Genomic DNA, 22,586 nt, shown 5'->3' on the forward strand with positions numbered 1-22,586 from the left:
ATTTGTAAATTATTAATATCTTTAAAATGAAAGAATGTAAATTGGGGAGGCCATGTTTTCCAGGTTACCCGGCAGGTGCATTGTATATCACCAACTGCCAGAGGTGGCCTGCACCTCCCCGCAAGCTCTCTCACAGCCCCCATTAGCTGCCCGCACTCCTTGCCCGTATCCCTAAAGCAGAGATGGGCAGGGAAGCCGGTCCAGCTCAGGATATCTGGCGATCCTGCAGGCTGGGTGACAGGCGCTCCATCTGTAGCTCACACATATTCCGCAGCGCTTTACAGAATATTTGAAAATTCACATCAGCTCCTGCTCCGGTGGAGTTTACAATCTATATTCCCTACCACAGGTACATGCACAGACATTCATTCTAGGGTTAATTTTTTGGTCAAGCCAATATACCAGTATATTTTTTTTATTGGATTGTGGGAGGAAAGCGGAATACCCAGATGAAAAACACACAGGCACTGGAAGAATATACAAACTACGCACAGTTAGGGCCATGGTGGGAATCGAACCCATAACCTCAGTGCTGTGAGGCAGTAATGGTAACTGCCTCACACCATCTGTGCCGCCCCACCGAATGGGTGTGTTTCCACAATGGAGCTCAGCACATTGCATAAACTGTAAAAGCCAGGTGAGTCTTTTGTATCTAGCACAAAATGCAAGTACACACTGATTATGCTGGCATAATAAAGTAGGTGCATACACAACCCACGTCTCAACATAGTATGGCTTTGTATATGGGCGGAAATGCGCTACTTTTCTTTTACATGCCAAAAAATATTTACACTGCCTGATGAAGCGGCCATGATTTGAAAACATTGTATACAGTACAGTATGTAGTGCATTGTATACAGTATGTAGTGCGAGACATTTGTAACATATTCCATATCTCCATTCACAGTGACCCCCTGGAGAATGCCCATAGGACATACAAAATGTAGATAAAGTTATTAAGTATTATTTGTAAATTATTAATATCTTTAAAATGAAAGAATGTAAATTGGGGAGGCCATGTTTTCCAGGTTACCCGGCAGGTGCATTGTATATCACCAACTGCCAGAGGTGGCCTGCACCTCCCCGCAAGCTCTCTCACAGCCCCCATTAGCTGCCCGCACTCCTTGCCCGTATCCCTAAAACAGAGATGGGCAGGGAAGCCGGTCCAGCTCAGGATATCTGGCGATCCTGCAGGCTGGCTGACAGGCGCTCCATCTGTAGCTCACACATATTCCGCAGCGCTTTACAGAATATTTGAAAATTCACATCAGCTCCTGCTCCGGTGGAGTTTACAATCTATATTCCCTACCACAGGTACATGCACAGACATTCATTCTAGGGTTAATTTTTTGGTCAAGCCAATATACCAGTATATTTTTTTTATTGGATTGTGGGAGGAAAGCGGAATACCCAGATGAAAAACACACAGGCACTGGAAGAATATACAAACTACGCACAGTTAGGGCCATGGTGGGAATCGAACCCATAACCTCAGTGCTGTGAGGCAGTAATGGTAACTGCCTCACACCATCTGTGCCGCCCCACCGAATGGGTGTGTTCCCACAATGGAGCTCAGCACATTGCATAAACTGTAAAAGCCAGGTGAGTCTTTTGTATCTAGCACAAAATGCAAGTACACACTGATTATGCTGGCATAATAAAGTAGGTGCATACGCAACCCACGTCTCAACATAGTATGGCTTTGTATATTGGCAGAAATGCGCTACTTTTCTTTTACATGCCAAAAAATATTTACACTGCCTGATGAAGCGGCCATGATTTGAAAACATTGTATACAGTATGTAGTGCATTGTATACAGTACAGTATGTAGTGCATTGTATACAGTATGTAGTGCGAGACATTTGTAACATATTCCATATCTCCATTCACAGTGACCCCCTGGAGAATGCCCATAGGACATACAAAATGTAGATAAAGTTATTAAGTATTATTTGTAAATTATTAATATCTTTAAAATGAAAGAATGTAAATTGGGGAGGCCATGTTTTCCAGGTTACCCGGCAGGTGCATTGTATACCACCAACTGCCAGAAGTGGCATGGAAAACATGAGCTGTGTTGGGTTGTGAGGACTGAGTTTGAGTAGCACTGGTGCAGCTCTTCCCAATGCAGCCACAGGGGGCAGTGTTCTATTTGTTTATAGCAGTGGTCAGGGAACTGGGGTAAATTACCCCAAATGGGGTAAAAATGAATTTCATGGGGGTAATGGACGGTCCCGCTGCCGAGACACACCGGGGCATGCTTATGAATCTATATGCATGCCTGTCTGTGTCTCGGCAGCGCGACCGTCCATTAGCCCAGTACAGTCTGTGTGTGTTACAGTACTGTAGTGTACCAGGATCTGACGCGGTGCAGTGCGTCAGGCCCTTGTGTATAACACGCTTCCCTGGACCCCACCTCCAAGTCTGCCTGCTTCTTCAGTAGAGTCGACTAGTTGCTGCACAATCTCGGCGGCGCGCAGTCTGTACTGCCACTGCGGCGCCGAGTTTCTTTGCCTGCCTGTAAAGGTATACCCATCTCTAGTCTAGGCAAAAAAATGCATAGACTGTCACTATATCATCTTGAAATACTGACACTAATAGTTGCCTGAACATCACATTTTCAATGGCTATACTACACACAGCCTGGCAGCCAATGATGATGATTACCATGTACAGTATGGCTGACAAATTTTGTACCACACACAGCCATATATGTTATCCTCATCATCATCATCAATTGCTGCCAGGCTCTGTACCGTACTAGCAGGATCCATTTCTGGGGGTACAGTGTGTATTACAATTATATGATTTCCTTCCTAGGGGGTAACGTTGGTGTATCTAAATATATTTAGGGGGAAATAAAGTTCCCTGACCCCTGGTTTATAGGAATAATATTTCACACCAGACGCATAGCAGCAGGAGAATTATATCAATGTTTATTACATGTCAAACAGTAATGTATTTAAAATATATTAACATGACTTTGCAATAGGTATTTTTAATTTATGTATCCAAAATACAATTATAATATTCTATTTCTTTATACCTAAGAAAAAAATAAGCACCATTAAGACCTTTCATATAATATATATATATCTATTAAAATCAATATATCTTTAATCTCTGGAACAATTATAACACGCACCAGTTCACATTATGTAATACATAGCATTGCATGTACCTCAAGTATTTCTTTAAGACATAATTCCAGAAAATAAAATGGGGGAAACAGTCCCCTTCTCTTTACATGAATGCAGCATTATTTGTGGAAGAGAATCACTAGTGACTATGTTCTGTTTACTTATAAGCAAAAACTCACATTTATCAATGATTAGTCTACAGAAGCGGACGTTCACATTTCATTAATCAGATCCTAATACTCACAGAGGGATTAGAGATTCGGCATAAAGGAGGGGAGGGGGGGGGGGGCTTCCAGTTTGCAAAACACCAAGAGATAATGAAACATAAGCGTGTGGATTCCAAGCTTGATCACAGCACACACAGGGATTCTGATCCTATTGGAATGAAGCTTTGACCAAACGCCCCTTTAATGGCTGTGGCGGACGATAGTTGTCAACCATGTGGCAGGGACTTTCGTTTTCATCGTTGAAGTAAAGGCTTCTGAGTTTTGCCAGCTAAAAACAAAAACAACAGATTAAACAGAGCTATGGTAGTATTTTGTAACTCTCAGAATATTAGTAGCCGGAACTGGGACAGGAGATGCGTTGCCATGACATTGAGGGGGTGTGGCATTACTGAGGAGGCGTGGTGCGTTCCTAGTACTGAAAAGCCCTAGTACAATCATAATACAGTTTTATTATACTCTGCATAGAGCACCTGACCGCAAAACAATTTGGTCTCAAGCTGTGATGATGTGAGACACTAACCTATTCTTAATGGTGTTACCATTGGTCATTATTATAATAAAATTCGTTTTGCCAATGGGGGTCAAGCAGCTGTGCTGCTGCCTGCGCTCAGTGCGCTGAAGGAAGCCCTGCTCCCAGAGCGCAGGCTTCTAGACCTCCGGATGCCGGCAGCTCACGTACCGGCAGCTGCTCTGATTGGCTAGAGGTACGCGAGCGCTGATTGGCTCAACAGCCGGTGCCGCATTTTAATTGGCTGCCGGCATCCAGGAGCAGGGCTTCGTCCAGGGCACTGAGCACAGGCAGAACAGTGGAAGGGAGTTGGGACCCGAAGCCGGCCGGTAAATGAGAGGGGGGAGGGGGAAGGATTTAAAATCAGTCCTGGGCCCCAAAATTCCTAGTGGCAGCCCTGCCCAGTAGTATAGTATGAGTGTAATATGGAGGACTACAGTCTCATTCACAGAAACATTTATGCTACATGTTTTCATTTTTTGCATGATTTAACAAAAACAAAATAATAATAATAATAATTTTTTCCATAATGTTATTATCACTGTTATTATCTAACTCGCTTCCATAAATTGGAGATCATTTTTATTTTACAGTTTATTTTTAAAGTAAAAAAAAAAAGAATACCAGGAAAGATGTATTATTCAGAATACAGAACATACAGAACACAGATCACGGTGCCACTATTAACAAGTACTCTATAAAAGCCTTTGCTAAGCCGTTGGTGACCTTTTCTTAATGTACTGTAAGAGTCAAATGCACTGTGCTTTCCACCTACCAAGGATGGAACGTTCGGTTGTGCTGTACAATGACTAATTCACTAATCACCCACTTACAGGGAATTTCTCAAGAAACAAATACAATCTCTTTTTATAAGCTTTTAACTATAGAGATGTGTCCTGTTATCAATACTACAGCATTAAAATGTGAAATTAATGATTTGGGATTAGACTAGATTATTCTGTGCGTAGATCTTCTGTGTTTCTAGAAGAGACTTGCTACATTGCTAAGGTGCAGTATCTCGTACTCCATTCAAATCCCAGCCTCCTGAACGGGATGCGGTCATTTGGTCTACTGCATTATGGTCGACAGTCATTAGGTCAAATCCATTAGGTCGACATGCTAAAAGGTCGACATGACTCTAGGTCGACATGGGAAAAGGTCGACATGATTCTAGTTCGAAAGGTCATTAGTTCGACAGGTCATTAGTTCGACAAGGTCATTAGTTCGACATTGTCTATGTCGACATTCACAAGGTCGACATGGAGTTTTTCACTGTTTTTTGAGCCAACATGTGCCGACAGGCGGTATTTCATGCCCTACCATCCACTAGGGCGTGGTGGGAGAATAAAATAGTGTGCCGAGCGTAGCGAGGCACCGTGCCCGACGCATAGCGAGCGCAGCGAGCGATGCGAGGGGATGCAGTGCACTTTAAACTGTGTCCATGTCGACTGTGTTGACATTCAGGTAAAAAAACAGTGAAAAACCCCATGTCGACCTTGTGAATGTCGACATAGACAATGTCGAACTAATGACCTTGTCGAACTAATGACCTGTCGAACTAATGACCTTTCAACCTAGAATCATGTCGACCTTTTCCCATGTCGACCTAGAATCATGTCGACCTTTTAGCATGTCGACCTAATGGATTCGACCTAATGAGTTTCGACCATAATGCAATAGACCAAATGATCCCAACCCCACACGTAGCGATTAAGGGGTATTGGGTACGATGTATCAAACTTTAAAAGTTATAAAATGGAGAGTGATAAACAGCCAGCCTTGTGAGAGTGATAATCAGCTCCTACCTGCGATATTACAGGCTGGGTTTGAAAAATGACAGGTAGCAGGTGATTGGCTGGTTGTTTATCACTCTCCACATTATCACTTTTTGAAGCTTGATACATCTGGCCCATTGTCTAAGCGATCTCACTAGATCGCTTAGAAAATAGCCCTACATTGCGTTCTAAGCATCGCATAGAGCACTAATCGCTACATGTGTAGGCCCCTTAAGGGCGGGATGTGCTAAGGGAAAAATGCAGTAAAACCCCATTTTAGGGGATTTAACAGCATTTTCAAATGTATGTAGATCTGGCCGCCGTATCTTCACCGGCCAAGGTGGTAGCGATACCCTAAAGAAGCCTATGGGCTTCTTATCACCACATGCCACAGACGCTGACCCCACTCCTCCTCCCCGGTATACACCTACGTCAGACTCCTCCCCCCCTAGCAATGCAGCCAGAGGTCCTTCCAGCTGCAGGGGGGGAGGAGGTGGCGCCGGGGACAGCCGCTTCCCGTACAGGGAGAACTTGAAGAAGGAGAGCCCAGGGATGTGATGGAGACTCCCCACAAACCAGTCGCATATGTAAGTACATACAGATAGCATCGCTGCGGTGGAATGGCGAGGGGCAGCAATGTATTTTAATAAAATCCCACACTAAGTGTGAAGACAGGTTGTTAAAGACCCAAAACATTGGTCACAGGTAGCCTACTGTGGCTGCTGTTCTTTACACCAGCAGCTTCTAATATCTATCTATCTATCTATCTATCTATCTATCTATCTATCTATCTACACCTGCACCTGCAGACACCTTGCTAGCCAGAAGAAAGGGCCATTGTACAGCAACAGTGCCACCCCCAGGGCCCTGCACTCTGTACAGTGGCACATCTTGCTGACACCTAGTACGTCCCTGCATGCATCATTTTGTTGACTGAACCAATATATAGACAAAAGCAATAGAACACTGTCAGGAACTTATTATGTAGCCCCGGGCAGAAAGCAATTACCATGGTCATTTGTTCTTCCACTTATTGCACCATGCTTGACAGTGTTACTGATCCTTAGGTAACTGATATATTGCATATTATCTCCGCTTACAAATTGGCCGTCTCCACAAAGTACAGGTGACAGGTACTTATTAAAAATGTTAACACTGATGTGCACTGTACAGTAATGTCATAAAAACATGCACGCTCTATTCCGTCAGCTAAAGTGGTTCCAGACCTTACAGCTGTCAGTGTGACTCTGAGATAAGGGCGGTACCTCACAATGAAAACTGACAGTCATGCATATGTCACAATCTAAACTCATAAATAAGTAATTAGCTGGATCTGAACTGTTATCACTTGCTGAAACATTTTGTTAACGTGCAGCGCCCACTTCATAACAAGAATATGATAAATACAGCATGGTGCATGCTGGGAATGTAGCAATTGCTGAACAGTGTATGATGGACTGTATTACTGCACATACCAAAGCATATTGGTTAGATCTAGTGAAGTCACATATCTTCGTTAAATTCATACACCATATTGATAAGATGATATGCAGGTTATTGTAGATAGACTTATGATTTTGAAAATAATTAGGGGGGTATTCAATCTCGACAATTTACACGGACACCGGCAGGCGATATACAGTCGAGCAAAATGGGTCACGGCTGTCGGCACGGATCGAAAGTCGTGACCCTGGCCCATTTTCGTTTTCCTCGACTGTACATCGCCTGCCGGAATTCAATGTCCTACCTGCCGATCGGTGAAAAGGGGGCGTGTCTGAGTAAATTGTCGAGATTCGGCTGTGATCGCGACAATTCATCAAACTGGGCTTTTAAAGTCGGCCCGTTGTGTCGATATGCCTCTTCAATGGTGTCGGGGAAGACAGCATGGAATAGGCGCCTGCCGCTATTTCCCCCATCGGAAATAACGGCGGGGAATTTAATACCCCCTAAATGTTTATGTTGGGTTTAACCTAACCTAGATGTTGGAAATGTATGGAACGTGCTAGATTAATCATAGTGTAGTTTAAACGAAAATAATGTTTTTTTTTTGTGTGCAACGCATAAATGTAACATGTAACCGCATTCTTTGCATACCAGAGCATGCTGGGATCCAAAACAATGGCGCAGTTGAAAACATGAAACTGCACTGAAAACACCACAAAAACAGCATCATCATCTGGTCTATGGGACACACCAAGTACACCTCGTAAAAGGCATCATTTAGGGCCTTATTCGAGTTCACTCTTTCAGACAAAATCCTTCTTAAATGGACAAAACCATGTGCACTGCAGGGGGGCAGATGCAACTTGTGCAGATCTAATTAGATTTGGGTGGGGTTTTACTTCAAAGTGAGATCTATATTGCAGTGTTAAAATAAAGCAGCCAGTATTTACCCTGCAAAGAATCACCAAAAAATCACCAAATCTATTTCTATCTGTACATGTTACATCTGCCCCCCTGCAGTGCACATGGTTTTGTCCATCTAAGAAGGATTTTGTCAGAAAGAGTGAACTCGAATAAGGCCCTTAAAGAGAAATGTTAGCCAAAGTTAGATGGGTTAAGCTAGAATCTAAGGGATTGGTCAGCTCCGTTGGCTGGACGCAAGCCCTCCATGCGATCACAGCCAGAGAAGCAAGTTGTTTGACATCCGGGGGTCATTTGTAGGTGGCACCCCGGCGTTTTTTCGGAGTGCCGCCTAAAAACGCAGATGGGCCTTGACGTGCCTAGGTATGGCTGCTGACCTTAGCAGCGGCCTCCATCTCTACACGGTGATCGCAGCACTGAGAAAGTCTAGACTTACTCAGCGCTGAGAGAGGGGGAAAGTCATTCGATGGTCAGTGATTGCAAATGGTTTTCCCCTGTGTGTATGGCTGCGATCGTATTTGCAGTGGTGCAAAGGGGCGGCATTTTCCATGATCGCATTGGCATCTGAGAGCTGAGGGAATGGCTTAATCATAGCCCCACGCCCTTGCAAAACACCTTAATACACTTCATCACGCAGTTATGGTTGGCCTATGTAGGGAATTCTCTTTGAATGACATCACAGAGGGCGGTCCTGTCCAATGATGAAGTGGGTGGAGTCACCTGGTCATTTTGAGAACGTAGGTGTGTCTGAGTTGGGATTGAACTAAACATTAAACACGTGAAAGAGAATCAGCAGACAATGGATTACATCATAGGTGCTGCTGTCTTTCCTCCTACTGCAGACAGCTGATACTTGGAGAGACGATTAACAAGCATTAAGTGATCTTGAGTCATGTTTAAAAGCTACTTGGGGACAGCTCTAAATAAAGTTGATCAGCTTAATGTGCCACTACATTCATTTTCAAAACATCTACACTTCACAATCACTTCTGCTTATGCCACTTTCACCTTTCACACTGAAATGCAAATTACCGGGTAAAACATTTCTACCCGATATATTGCCGTTCAACACGTGTCATTTTCTATGACTTTCTGTGTCTTTGACCCAGGATGACCCTTTCACACAGAAGAAATACCTGTGTTAATCAGCAAATTACCGGGTAGAAATGTTTAACCCAGTAATTTGCATTTCTGTGTGAAAGGGGACCAGGACCGGCAAAATGACCCAAATGCCGTGTAAAAGCTGGGATTTACAGAAAGTGCTATTAATGATGAAGCCATTTAGGCATGTGACTGAGCAGCTTTACCCTGAGAGAAGACATTAGAAATTACCTAATAACTCAGGTATAGGTCTATACTTCCAAGTACTGAATGAGACTCAGGTCTGGGGAGCATTCCTTCTAGTCATAAAGGCTTTATATATCTATCTATCTATCTATCTATCTATCTATCTATCTATCTATATCTATTTATATATATATATATATATATATATATATATTCTCTAGTAATATCCCTTTACTTAGAAGAGGATTGCAAGTCATGCATCAAAATGCCTCTGTGTCAGGGGTAGAAATCCTGGGGGTCATTCTGAATGATTCGCTCCCCCGCACATTCGCACGGGGAGTGATGTTTTCAGTTTGCGCATGTGCAGGGTCCCTGGGTAAGAGTTTGCCGATCCGTTTGCACAGGACAGTGCGGGCCTGGGGCGCCCAGCATTTCAATGGTGCGTGGGGCGGGCAACTGACCTCAGCGGATGTCAGCTGCCCGCCCTCTTCCCGCACAGGGAGCCCACAGATCTAAGACACCAGAGAGTGTGTTAGATCTGCGTGCACTGTACAAATCAATCGATGGCCAGCGACCATCAAATTATTTCGTCCCCACCCGCAAGCTGCGAATGGATGTTTATGCAAAACATACATTTGCATGCATTTCACAGCTTTGAGTGTCAACCAGAATGACCTTCCCTGTAGCACTCCAGCTGCCAGGGCCAACACTAGTATAAGTCTCTGTAGGCAGTGCCACTGCTGCCGCATGGTCCCTACATCTGACTAGTGTCATGGATGCACTCATACCGGGGGGTGCACTTTGTATGCTCCAGGCATGCACCTGACCCTGTACAGCCCCCCAACATCATTGCCAGCCCTGGTGGCTCTGGCCTATTGGCATGCCAATGCCAGCTGCTGTGGAACATCAAATTCCAGCATGCCCTGTCCCTGTTTTAGCTTGTCATTCCAGCAAAACTGAGGCTTGGCATGATGGGAAATGTAGTTGTTCCACCCTGTTTTTCATAAACTGAATTCTTATTTTGCAACTGAAGGAATTCATATTTTTCATATGGATGGCATAGAAAGCCAATGTTGTATTGTTTTTACCAGCACAGGCGTTCTAGAATGAAACTAATGAGTATATACAGTAAATGAATGAATGAACAAAATGTAGTTGAAGGAGATTAATGATTGTCGGCACACGTATTCTTATAGATGCAGTTTATGTCTAAAAAAACAAGTCATTGTAAATGTTGGACTTGCCTGATCCTCGCTAACACTGATTGGCTCTTTAAGAACGTTCCAGACGATACACTCCAGGAGAGGTGGAGTGGTCAGAGATCCTGGATAGGTCCAGAAATCCAAAGATTTTGGGAGTAGACCTGAAGGATCATAGTTAAGGAATGGAGCCTCTTTCCCCTGAAATAACAAATAACAATAAGTTGCATAATGGGAGTCATTAGTAATTATCTAATGAACTACATATACAGTAAGAGGGCTGAGCAAATGAGCAGGGGCAGAACTTTCCCTATATATATATATATATATATATATATATATATATATATATATATCAAGGTATCAAGGGTAACAGACGACACTCTCAATTCATATCGTGGCGAGTTACTGGCACTGTCTTCTCAAAGTTGTAAAAAGTTTGGCTGTCATTAAGTCTTGACAAAGGCTCTGCCTGGAGCCGATACGTTGACCCGTGATGTGGCAGCGTACTTAAATAAAAAAGTATGTTGTGAAACCTCAGTCTGGAGAGTGGCCTCCTTCTGTACCCATGTTTATATATATATATATATATATATATATATATATATATATATATATATATATATATATATATATAGGTGGGCAATGATGGGCGGCACTCGGAGGTAACTTTCAAAGGTTTAATCAGGTGCGGCAAACGACCAACTTTCGGGGTGCGGTAACCCCTTTGTCAAGGTGCTCAAACGGAAAACGCCTTGACAAAGGGGTTACCGCACCCCGAAACGTTGGTCGTTTGCCGCACCTGATTAAACCTTTGAAAGTTACCTCCGAGTGCCGCCCATCATTGCCCACCTATCCACTTCTATCCGGGAGGGCACCGGGGCCTGCTGCAACATTTAGGAGAGTGCCGGGCCGCTGCAAACCAGTATATATATATATATATATATATATACACACACTGAGGGGTGGCTGATTGGCACTCACTCAAACCACGATGGTATGCACTGGTGCCCTCCAAATAAGCAACCGTAGGTCCTTGATAACAGCGGCACTTGGTGACAGTTTAAATTTAAATTTAACCGAAAGGTAGAAGTCAGCACTTGTACAGAGTGTAATTTCTTGCCGCACATACAGTAATTGCACTTTATCTACACCCTCAGGTGAGGGCACCGGGTCAAGTTTAAATATTCTCAACGGATGAGTGCCAGATACCAACTTTATATATATATATATATATATATATATATATATATATATATATATATATATATATTTGGGTTAGGTATGTCTGTATGTATGTGTGTGTGTGGGGGGCGGAGGGGAAGGTTAGGTTTAGACACTTGAGGGAAGGCTAGGGTTAGGTTGCAGGGTGGGGAAGGTTGGGATAAGGCTGAGGGGCACTAAGGGGGTACAGTTAGGGTTAGGCTGCATGGGTAATATTGGGATGCCGCTGTTGGTCTACTGACCGCTGGCATCCCAAGCACCAGGATCACAATACCAACCCATTTAGACAATGGCTAAAATGTTTTATTTTCATTCCGTCCCCACAACTACATTATCAGTGTTGTAAGATATATTTAAAACTACTAATATGTCATTGAAGATGTTTCTTATCTCTGTCCTGCATAGAATGACACCAACTTTAGGGAGAGATAATCAGTAACTGACATCTATGGAGTAATAGCAGCATGTTACAAAAAAAAAAAAAAATCAACAAATATTTATTTAATTAAAAAAGAAAAATCAGAAATCTTACGCTTGTTGGAATTAGTGATAAGGCCTCGATCACTGGCTGCAGAGCTGGGCTGGCGTCGCCCACCTAAAGTACCAAGAAAGCAGACATGCAAGAGAGTAAATAAAATGTACATGATGCTATTTAACAATGCTAAATAAAGCTCCCAATGACTTAGACGAACAGATCATTTAGTGTTTGGCAAATGTATACACAATACCTTTGTGGCATCAAATACAAATCAACTGAACCATGGGGTTCAACAAGCATTGAGTCGACACCATTAGGTCGACATAATGAAAGGTCAACATGGGTCTAGGTCGACATAGGGATTTTCACTGTTTTTGACCCAAATGTTGACATGGTCGACATGGACACTGAAACATAGCTGCGCTCACCATGTTTTGGGCATGGTGCCTCGCAATGCTGGGCACAATATTTTATTCTCCCACCACGTCCTAGTGGATGGTAGGACATGAAATACCACCTGTCGGCACATGTTGGCTCAAAAAACAGTGAAAAACCCCATGTTGACCTTGCCCATGTCAACCTAATGATTGTGTCGACCTAATGACATGTCGACCGAGACCCAAGTCGACCTTTCAGCATGTCGATCTAATGGTGTCGACCAAATGCTTGTCGACCTAATGACCGTATACCGACCCATGTGCGCCATGCATACATTCTAGATAGGACACTGAATAGGACCCTAGATAACTGGAAAAGCATCTGGACCAATTACCACCATTACCCTCAATGTACATAATAATATACTGTACATAGCATTCTTAGAAAACAGTCAGTTTTCTCCCATGACAAGTAGGGAAGTCATTTACTGGCTGGCCAAACCTGTTTTGTTAATCTAGAAATGAGGTATCTGTATCTGAGTGGAAGCCAGGATTAGACTGTATCAGTACCATATACACACACCTCATTCCACGCACTGAGCAAACACAATAACAAAAGACAAGCAGCAACAACATAGGTATTATTTACAGTCAGCTTGTGGCCTTTGCTTACATTTACTGGAGGTTGCTGCCAGATGAAACATACTGTATATGTGTAAAGGGGGGGGGGTGTTAATCATCACTTGGAGAGTCATAACGTGGAGACGAAAAGACAACGTCAGCTCTAGTCATTTTTCTGACTAAGAAGACAGATGTTCTAAGTTGTGTAGAGTGATAAAGTGAAGAGAGAGATAAACTACCAACTAGCGTGTATGTGAATTGTGTTACATTTTTCTCTCTCCCCTCTTTGTTAAATTTGCCCCTTTTGGTTTAAAAGGGTCAGGTATGATGATGTGAATATTGCCGTACACAGAGTCAGTGTAGAGACTGTTACATTTCTGCAAATTGAGGGGTAAATGTATGAAGCTTGAAATGGTATCTATCCCGATAAAGAACATTAATGAGGCGGAGCAGGAATGGACACCGACAAGAAGTACTAACATCTTGTCCGCCGAAGCGGGGGAGCCTGGCGCGATGTCTCTGTCTGCCTGGCCGGCTCACTGGGCATGCATTATTATTGCGAGATCTAGTGCGCAGTCTGGAGTCAGCAGCAGGCCTAGCGTTGTCCCCCCAGTGGGAATAGGATAACGCTAGCCCAAGGCTGGCATAGCGACAGGGGAGGTTTAATGCCTAGGTGGCTGTTAATACATCGCCCTGTGCCGCTAATTACTGGAGGAGTTAAGGGGACAGCCCCGTGTCGAGCGTTAATCGGCAGGCTGGCCCTAGCGCAGGATAGGTGCGCTGATAACGCATTTTAAAAAACTGTATCCCCCCCTTCCCACTTAACTAGCATTAAGTGCAGCATATACTGTACACGCTAGTATGCTAGTTCATACATCTGCCCCATTCATACATCTGCCCCATTGCAAGGTGATAAGCTTCAATATGTAAATTGATAGCTGAGAACACTGAGGGGTAAATGTATGAAACTTGGAGAAGTAGGGTGAAATGTAATAGGGTGAGAGAATCAGAAAGTGAGACATTTGGTTAGGAATCTCCAGTTTTTTAAAGCGGCAATCATTTACCCTGCAAAACCAGTGTGATTTTGCAGTGTAAATGATTGCTGCTTTATAAAAACTACATACATTTACCCCTCAGTGTTCTCAGCTACTGTATCTAGTTCAAATATACATATAGAGAAATAATTGATAGACCATTGAATAACACTTGATTTATGTATTAGCATTTATTTATTTATTTCGCGCACACAAATTCTGCTGTACTTTACAGAGGCAACCTTTATTTATGTCATTTAAATGATTGTTTTGACAGTTAAAGCGGTTGAACATAATTAGTTTTTTTTAACTATACCCGGAATGTAATATGATGCTGCTTTGTGTACTGTATATACTTTAAATAGTCATCATTGTATCGTAAACTAAAAGGTAACCGTAAACCTTTGTTGTACAGCAGGATCACTATCGCTACAATATTAGGCTTGTTTAGGCACATTGCTAACACAACATTATGTCAGTCTGCACGCAAGGCATGACACAAAGATTACCGTTGTTCATGTAAACCATTAAACACCATTAAACACCAAAAAACACATTCTTTGCATTTTCCATCATTTTCCATACATCATTGTCTGTAATCATTTATGACATCAGTCGTTTCAGGTCAGGGATGAGAATTGCTATTTATCTAAAGTAAATAAAATAGTAATATTCTCTGCAAAAATATTGGCTGATGTGTATTATATATTATATGACATTTCATCATCAATGGGTTTGGTGTGGGGCGCCACTCACCTGGCTCCAAGTTGGGGGGGGGGGGGGGGGCTGCTCCCAAATGCTGGTAATAGATGCTGGATTATGTGTGCTAGTAATAGATGCTGGATTCTATGTGCTAGTAATAGATGCTGGATTCTATGTGCTAGTAATAAATGCTGGATGCTATGTGCTAGTAATAGATGCTGGATTCTATGTGCTAGTAATAAATGCTGGATTCGATGTGCTAGTAATAGATGCTGGATTCTATGTGCTAGTAATAAATGCTGGATGCTATGTGCTAGTAATAAATGCTGGATGCTATGTGCCAGTAATAGATGCTGGATTCTATGTGCTAGTAATAGATGCTGGATGCTATGTGCTAGTAATACATGCTGGATGCTATGTGCTAGTAATAAATGCTGGATGCTATGTGCTAGTAATAGATGCTGGACACTATGTGCTGGTAATAGATGCTGGATTCTATGTGCTAGTAATAAATGCTGGATGCTATGTGCTAGTAATAAATGCTGGATGCTGTGCTAGTAATAGATGCTGGATTCTATGTGCTAGTAATAAATGCTGGATGCTATGTGCTAGTAATAAATGCTGGATGCTATGTGCTAGTAATAGATGCTGGATTATATGTGCTAGTAATAAATGCTGGATGCTATGTGCTAGTAATACATGCTGGATGCTATGTGCTAGTAATAGATGCAGGGCACTATGTGCTGGTAATAGATGCTGGATGCTATGTGCTAGTAATAGATGCTGGACACTATGTGCTAGTAATAGATGCTGGATGCTATGTGCTAGTAATAGATGCTGGACACTATGTGCTAGTAATAAATGCTGGATGCTATGTGCTAGTAATAAATGCTGGATGCTATGTGCTAATAATACATGCTGGATGCTATGTACTAGTAATAAATGCTGGATGCTATGTGCTAGTAATAGATGCTGGACTCTATGTACTAGTAATAGATGCTGGACTATATGTGCTAGAGCAGGCATGTCCAAACTGTGGCCCTCCAGCTGTTGTGAAACTACACATCCCAGCTTGCCTTGCCATAGTTTGAGCACTCCCTAATAGCAAATCTGTGCCAAAGTATGACGGGACTTGTAGTTTCACAACAGCTGGAGGGTCATAGTTTGGACATGGCTGTGCTAGAGACTATTGCAGCAGTAAATATTTGATCTTTTTTTCTTTACTGTAACTTTATAAAGACAGATGTTGTTATTATAATACAACCAAGATAGAGATCCTAAATCACCAATTCATGATCTTACCTTTAGAAAAACACCAATTACCCCCAGGCCATTGCAGTGTTTCACAGCTTCACCAAAACTGCCATATTTTGTGTTCCAGTGCACTAGATGGAGCTGCCGGAAAAAGCATAAATATTGTGTGAGCAATAACACAGATGAAACAACTTTTACGGACATTAGGGTGTTTAATTGACAGAACCTTTGATTTATTTGGGCAGAATGCACCAGTTTCCATCTGGAAGTAAAAGTACAAAACCCTTTTGGTAATAATGTGTACCTTAGTTTGCAAGTGGAGTGCGTTTGCATGGCATCAGAGCAGTGCCTGTAGACAGTCGTTGCCTGCATTAGTCGATGGCAAGAGTATGGCAGAGGACAAAGTGACCAAACAATGATGCCTTCTTCTGCTTTGCAATGCATATGCAACACATACTTGCCGACTTTGGCATACTCCTTTCCGGGAGAAGCTCGGAGAGGAGTGAAAGGGGGCGGGTAGAGGCTTCGTTTTGGGGGCGGGGCACGGGTGATGTCATCAAGCCCCGCCCCCAATTTGCGGGTCCGTGGGTGGGGGTAGGGGCTAAAAATGGCGCAAAATGCCACGAATTGCGTCATTTAGCCCCGCCCCCTCCCTGTGGACCCGCGAAAGTCATAGTTTTTAGACCGCGGGGAGAGGGGGAGCCGGGGCTGTAGGGAAATGCGGGAGACTTGCTCCCCTTCCCGGGGGACCGGGAGGGGGACCTGATTTGCGGGACCCTCCCGGCCATTCCGGGAGGGTAGGCAAGTATGATGCAACAGTTGATATTGTATGAACTATATATATCATCTATATATATATGTCTAATGTCCGTGTGACTCCGGAACACTGCCATCTGTTGGCAGCAATTGAAACTGCATCTACTAGCTTTGGAAGCATTTGCATCAAGTGGGCTTACTAGTATATGTATAAAAGGCTCTATGAGGTTAAGTACCACCAGTGACCACAACTTGACAAACCTTTTTGTGCTTAAATATATCATAATAGAAAGGAAAGCATTTTTTGCAGGGACACTGATCTGTTTCAAACTTGCTGGATATGGAGAGGGAGCTATGAAGGTTGGAGGTAGGAGCATATAGAGAACGGGGGGGTGGTGTGGAGAGTTCATGGGCTAAAAACTCAAAGTGAAAGTAAAACTTTCTCAGCTCAAAGTGAAAGTAAAAAATAAAATAAAAATAAAAGGTACATAGCAGAAGCCGTCGTTTTGACAGGCATTAACTAGTTATAGAAATTATATAGTATGGTATGGAGAATACCTATTCAGTATGATATAAAGCAGGCATGAGGAACCTTGGTACTTATGTATTATCTGGGCTCCCATGTTAAATGTACCCCATTTTTTCATACCCCTACTATCCAACTACGCATGGAGTTGATTTTATATAGTGTGGCGAGCGCAGCGAGCCACCGTGCCTGAAGCGTGGCGAGCGCAGCGAGCCCCGCGAGGGGACGCGCTCTCATAAGAAAAACGGGAGCCCAGATATTACATAAGTACCGGAACCTTTGGCCCTCCAGCTTTTGTTGAATTACACATCCCATCATGCCCTGCTACAGTTTCAACAACAGCTGGAGCACAAAAGGTTCCCCATCCCTGGTGTAAAGGGTCACCAAGCAAACATTCAACAGTGTCTGGGTTGACCCCAAATGAGTGACAGGGACTAGGTCAACACAGACAAAGGGGTGACAATAGCAAAAGGTCGATGTGAAAATGATCGACACGTAAAAAGGTATTCAAAAGTAAAATAAAAAAACTCAAGTTGACCTTTTCATGTGTTGAACATTGCCAAGTTGACCATGTCGACCATATGGTCTCAATCTATTGACTGTCAGCTTATCAACCCACCACCCATTTAAAGGGGCGTTCTTACACAAAGCCATTACCACTCAGCAACATGTCTAAGTTTCGTGCCATCTTTGGGCCATAGTGTATACTTACTAACCTTCAGCGTGTCACCACCACCAAGTTCAGCAGCTTTGACTGATGCATTTTTAAAGTGGAAACATAACTGCTAAGCCAATCTTAATTCCGTTACCATTTTAAATAGATAGGTGAAAGCCACCGATCACAGGTTAGTAAATACACAAGCGCCATCCTCTATTGTAGGGGGGATTTCTGTGACAATTAAGAGTATATTTACTATTGGGCAATTTGTCAGAGCTGTCACTCAACAGTCCACTGAGTTTGCTTAACATTGATTCCTGTTGCCCGATTCAAATTATTGGTCCAAGCTACAATGATCGGTAGCTTTGACAAACCAGACATTAATAAATATACTCCCTTATCTTATACTTTTGCTGCCACAAACTTCAGAGTGTTGCAGTATATCATGCCCACTGCTGATTTGCATTGCTTATTAAGTGCACTGTGTACATTAGGCCCCTTATTAACCCACAACATTAGATTTGGATGGGTAACTCCAGGGCCCACAGTATTCTCCAGAGAAAACTTGTCAGCCGCACCATAGATTGTTCCTTCACATTCTGGCTAACTTTATTTGTAACCTGGGGCTGGTTACACTAATTAAAGTTATAGTACTTTAATAACGACATTTCTCAGTTCAATAGTTCATAGCTAACTCTTTTAAATTCTGCTGTAATGAGATAACCTTGGGGGTTATTCAGATCTGATCGCAGTACAAATTTAATCTCAAAATGTGCATAACCATGTGCACTGCAGGTGGGGCAGATGTAACATGTATAGAGAGAGTTAGATTTGTGTGAGTTATTTTGTTTCTGTGCAGGGTAAATACTGGCTGCATTATTTTTAAACTGCAATTTAGATTTCAGTTTCAACACACCGCACCCAAAGTTAACTCTCTCTGCACATGTTACATCTGCCCCACCTGCAGTGCACATGGTTTTGCCCATTTTGAGAACAAATTTGTACTGCGATCAGATCTGAATAAGGGCCCTTATTCGCAAAGTACATAAGGGTTATGTGAAGTCTGCGACTCCATCAAACTTAACCCTTCTTACTTCTATTCCCTCCCTAATTTAACTATCCACTTTGTGGTACCCATTGAAGAATTAACATCAATATATAAAAAAGTTTAAACGTTTAAACGTCTAAAGTATGTGCATAAAGCTTAAACACCGGTTCCAGATTTAATGAATGTGTTCCAAGGTTGTGAGTGATCTTGTCATGGACACCCATGGGGCTGAATTGTGTAATGTTGGTGATTGTGAGCATCTGAGTAAATTGGTGCAGTATGGGTCCCAGGGGTGTGGTACAAAATATCAATATTCAGAATTTAATGACGGACATTATGCCAACATGTCAACTGTCCACACTGAAATAATCGTGACAGTCAGCAAAACATTTCCAATTGCCTTTAACCTTAGCACAACCTAAAACTTAGCATAGCCTAACCCCAACTACAGCCTAACACTAAAAGGTACTGTCGGCATGCTTCCTGACGACATTCAGAATGATAACATATGAATGTCGACATTCAGACCATGTTGGTGTCACATTTTTATATGTCGGCATAATAAATGCATGCCAGTCCCAGAGCTTGACCATTCTGTGCATAAAAGACGGATCTATATATTTTATCAGGCATTAAATCTAGAACGTATATTCCTTGTGTTGTTCTTAGTACAATAATGATTCTGCAGCAGGATTACATGTACATAATGAATTATCTGCAGCCATGACAAGTGCCTACCTCTGCCTCGTATTTTACTCCATCCACAGTGTGCTCTGATCCATGGCCATCACAGGATCCCCAGTGAATGTGGAACTGCTTTAATCTGTAGGTTCCATCCAGAGCTCCGCCTGAGAGAACTGTAATTCCAGAACAAACACCAGATTACTGTCTACTTATCTATACCAGAGGAACGCTACATCCTCATGTTCTTTAAATAAACACTTAAGAGACCATTGACCCATTAAGTGTCTCTTCCTACCAAGTTAGATGAGGACTAACGAGTCACTCTTAATTAGTCAAATGGATGGTGACGTGTGTCTCAAGCCAATCTTCTTATACATTGTTAACAGGTTTGCTTTCCTTAGCAAGACTGTGTCAAATCTTCACTTACATGTCCCGGCTCCCAACCAGACTACAGGAAACATTCACTATATATATATATATATATATATATATATATATATATATATATATATATATATATATATATATACACAAGTATATTTTATATTCTGGCATTTACAATGGCAGATCACGATTTCTAGCTTCTGGTTTTTTTTTTTACATTTTATATTATCATTTACTATAACTATTGATATCTATTATTTTCCCATTAAATTGTATATTCTACAGGTGGGCACAATACATACTTTATGTGGTCACTCTAGAACAGGCATGTCCAACGTTGGCCCTCAAGATGTTTTGAAACTACACATCCCAGCATGCTTTGCAATAGTTTTAGCATTCTCTAATAGCAAAACTGTGGCAAAGCATGCTGGGATGTGTAGTTTCACAACATCTGGAGGGCCAACGTTGGACATGCCTGCTCTAGAACAATAATGAGGGTTATGCAGACCTGATCACTGCTCTGCTAAATTGCAGCCCCCTGTGATCAGATATACGCTGCCCAGCCAGAGTGAAATCCAATCCAGTGCAAGCCTGTAAATTGCTCAGCACGACTTGCAAAAATTAGCCAGATCAGCGTTTCGCTGCAAATCCTTTCGCAAACCACTCACTATCGAATGGTTTTTCCAGGGTGCGCAGTCTGTACGGAGCCCAGGACTTACTCGGTGATCAGAGCTGATGTCACATGACTTCAAACGTTCCCTTCAAAGGCCTGGGCATGTCAGCTTTTTCCCTGACACTCCCAGAAAATGGCCAGTCACAAAGGCCAGATTTCTGTCAATCAACTTGCGTACAGCCAGTGATCAAAAAATGAACAGGATTTTATCGCAGGATGACCTCTATCGATAATAAAACAGTCTGCGGACTCGCAGTAGTGCAATCAGGTCTGAATAATCCCCAATGCTATAATCATTACAATCTGGTGAGTACAGGAATTTAAGACAAATTATAACTTTAAGACTTTTAATATATTTTAATACTATTTGTTTTTAAATCAATATATTCAATATATTCACTTTAAAGTTGAAGCACTTGATATGCATTATCTGCATTTCCATTTAAAAAAAAAAGAAAAAAAGAAAAATGGTGTTTTACATATATACAGTGTAATACAATATGTGTGTATGGAAAGAATATATACAGTATGTATTCTAGATCCGACCCTTTGTGCTTGTAATGTTCATATAGGGCTAATAATAGAATGACCCAACCCATCTCAACGGGCTATTCACACCAATGCATTATGACCGGCCTGAACCAGATGATGGGGAATTTCTGCAAAAATGTACACTTATGTTTCCAATTCAGTGACAGTTTTAAAATACTCAAAATAGAGATAGTGTGTTTGTAAGATGAAGTGGCTTACTCCGGAGATGTTATATGCCCTCTTGGTTACCAGAGCTGGACTTTGGCACTTCTGACTTTGTGTGGCACTTCTGGCCACACAAAGAGAGATCGGGCTGGCCCAGCAGCTCAGCCTCTGGACACTCTGCTTGGCTCTCGTAGACAGGGATTAGCTGAGCAGCTCCACCATCCGCCGCTCTGCTCCACTGCCCAGCATAGAGAGATGAGGGCATGCCGCAAGACCAGCCCCGGTGACTCACGCCTGTCCCCATGAGCCATAACCAATCCACTTGTCCCCCATGAGCCATAACCTCAGTTCATCCCTGATTGCTACTCACACACAGGTGCAGGGTATTCATTGCATCCCAATAACTTTATTCCAATGTTCCTTCATTCTCTCTCACAGTACCTTGAAGTAATAAGCATGTACTACCAATAAGCAAGCAGTGACAGCCTAGCCAGAACTATGGGGTCAAAGTACTAAGCCTTGGAGAGAGATAAAGTGGACATTGGTAAAGTGGACATTGACACTGCAGTAGAGAGTGAGACAAAGGTAATGTGCAGAGTGAGTTAGATTTGGGTGGGGTGTGTTCAAACATAACCCATCCAAATCTAACTCTCTCTGCACATGTTACATTTGTCTCACCCTCTCTCCAAGGATAAGTACTGTACATAGGACTGTCACTGAACCTCACACCAGCTCACTTCTTCAAATGGACAGTGAAAATTATTTTTTGGATTGAGACCTCAACTCTACACTAGCAGTGTCTGTTCTTAGATGCAGATTGGTCGGCCCTAAAAGGAATACACCGGGCAGAGAGGATGCAATTGTGAACAGCCAAAGACGGATAAAAATCTGTGACAAGAAAGAAAAGACCCTAATACTAATACAACCCCTAACAGTGGAGTTTCATAATTAAAGTGCGCCTCAGAGTCCA

The 22,586-nt window shown here is 42.5% G+C and overlaps 1 protein-coding gene across 2 annotated transcripts in view; it reads right to left on the reverse strand.

The window, feature by feature from the left end:
* Window positions 1-2,916: 2,916 nt before the first annotated feature.
* The window catches only part of LOC146080280 (carbonic anhydrase 2-like), a 53,978-nt gene continuing 34,308 nt past the window's right edge, over window positions 2,917-22,586 (reverse strand). For both annotated transcript variants that reach the window (XM_083187360.1, XM_083187361.1), the window contains exons 4-8: window positions 19,918-20,036; window positions 16,240-16,332; window positions 12,258-12,320; window positions 10,547-10,702; window positions 2,917-3,636 (exon numbers count right to left, since the gene is read on the reverse strand). In XM_083187360.1, coding sequence (XP_083043486.1) covers window positions 3,517-3,636; window positions 10,547-10,702; window positions 12,258-12,320; window positions 16,240-16,332; window positions 19,918-20,036 — 551 coding nt within the window. In that variant the 3' untranslated portion in view covers window positions 2,917-3,516. The remainder of the gene's footprint in view (window positions 3,637-10,546; window positions 10,703-12,257; window positions 12,321-16,239; window positions 16,333-19,917; window positions 20,037-22,586) is intronic.

This window comes from Crinia signifera, chromosome 5 (genome assembly GCF_055691185.1).
Source record: "Crinia signifera chromosome 5, ASM5569118v1, whole genome shotgun sequence".
Lineage (NCBI taxonomy): Eukaryota > Metazoa > Chordata > Amphibia > Anura > Myobatrachidae > Crinia > Crinia signifera.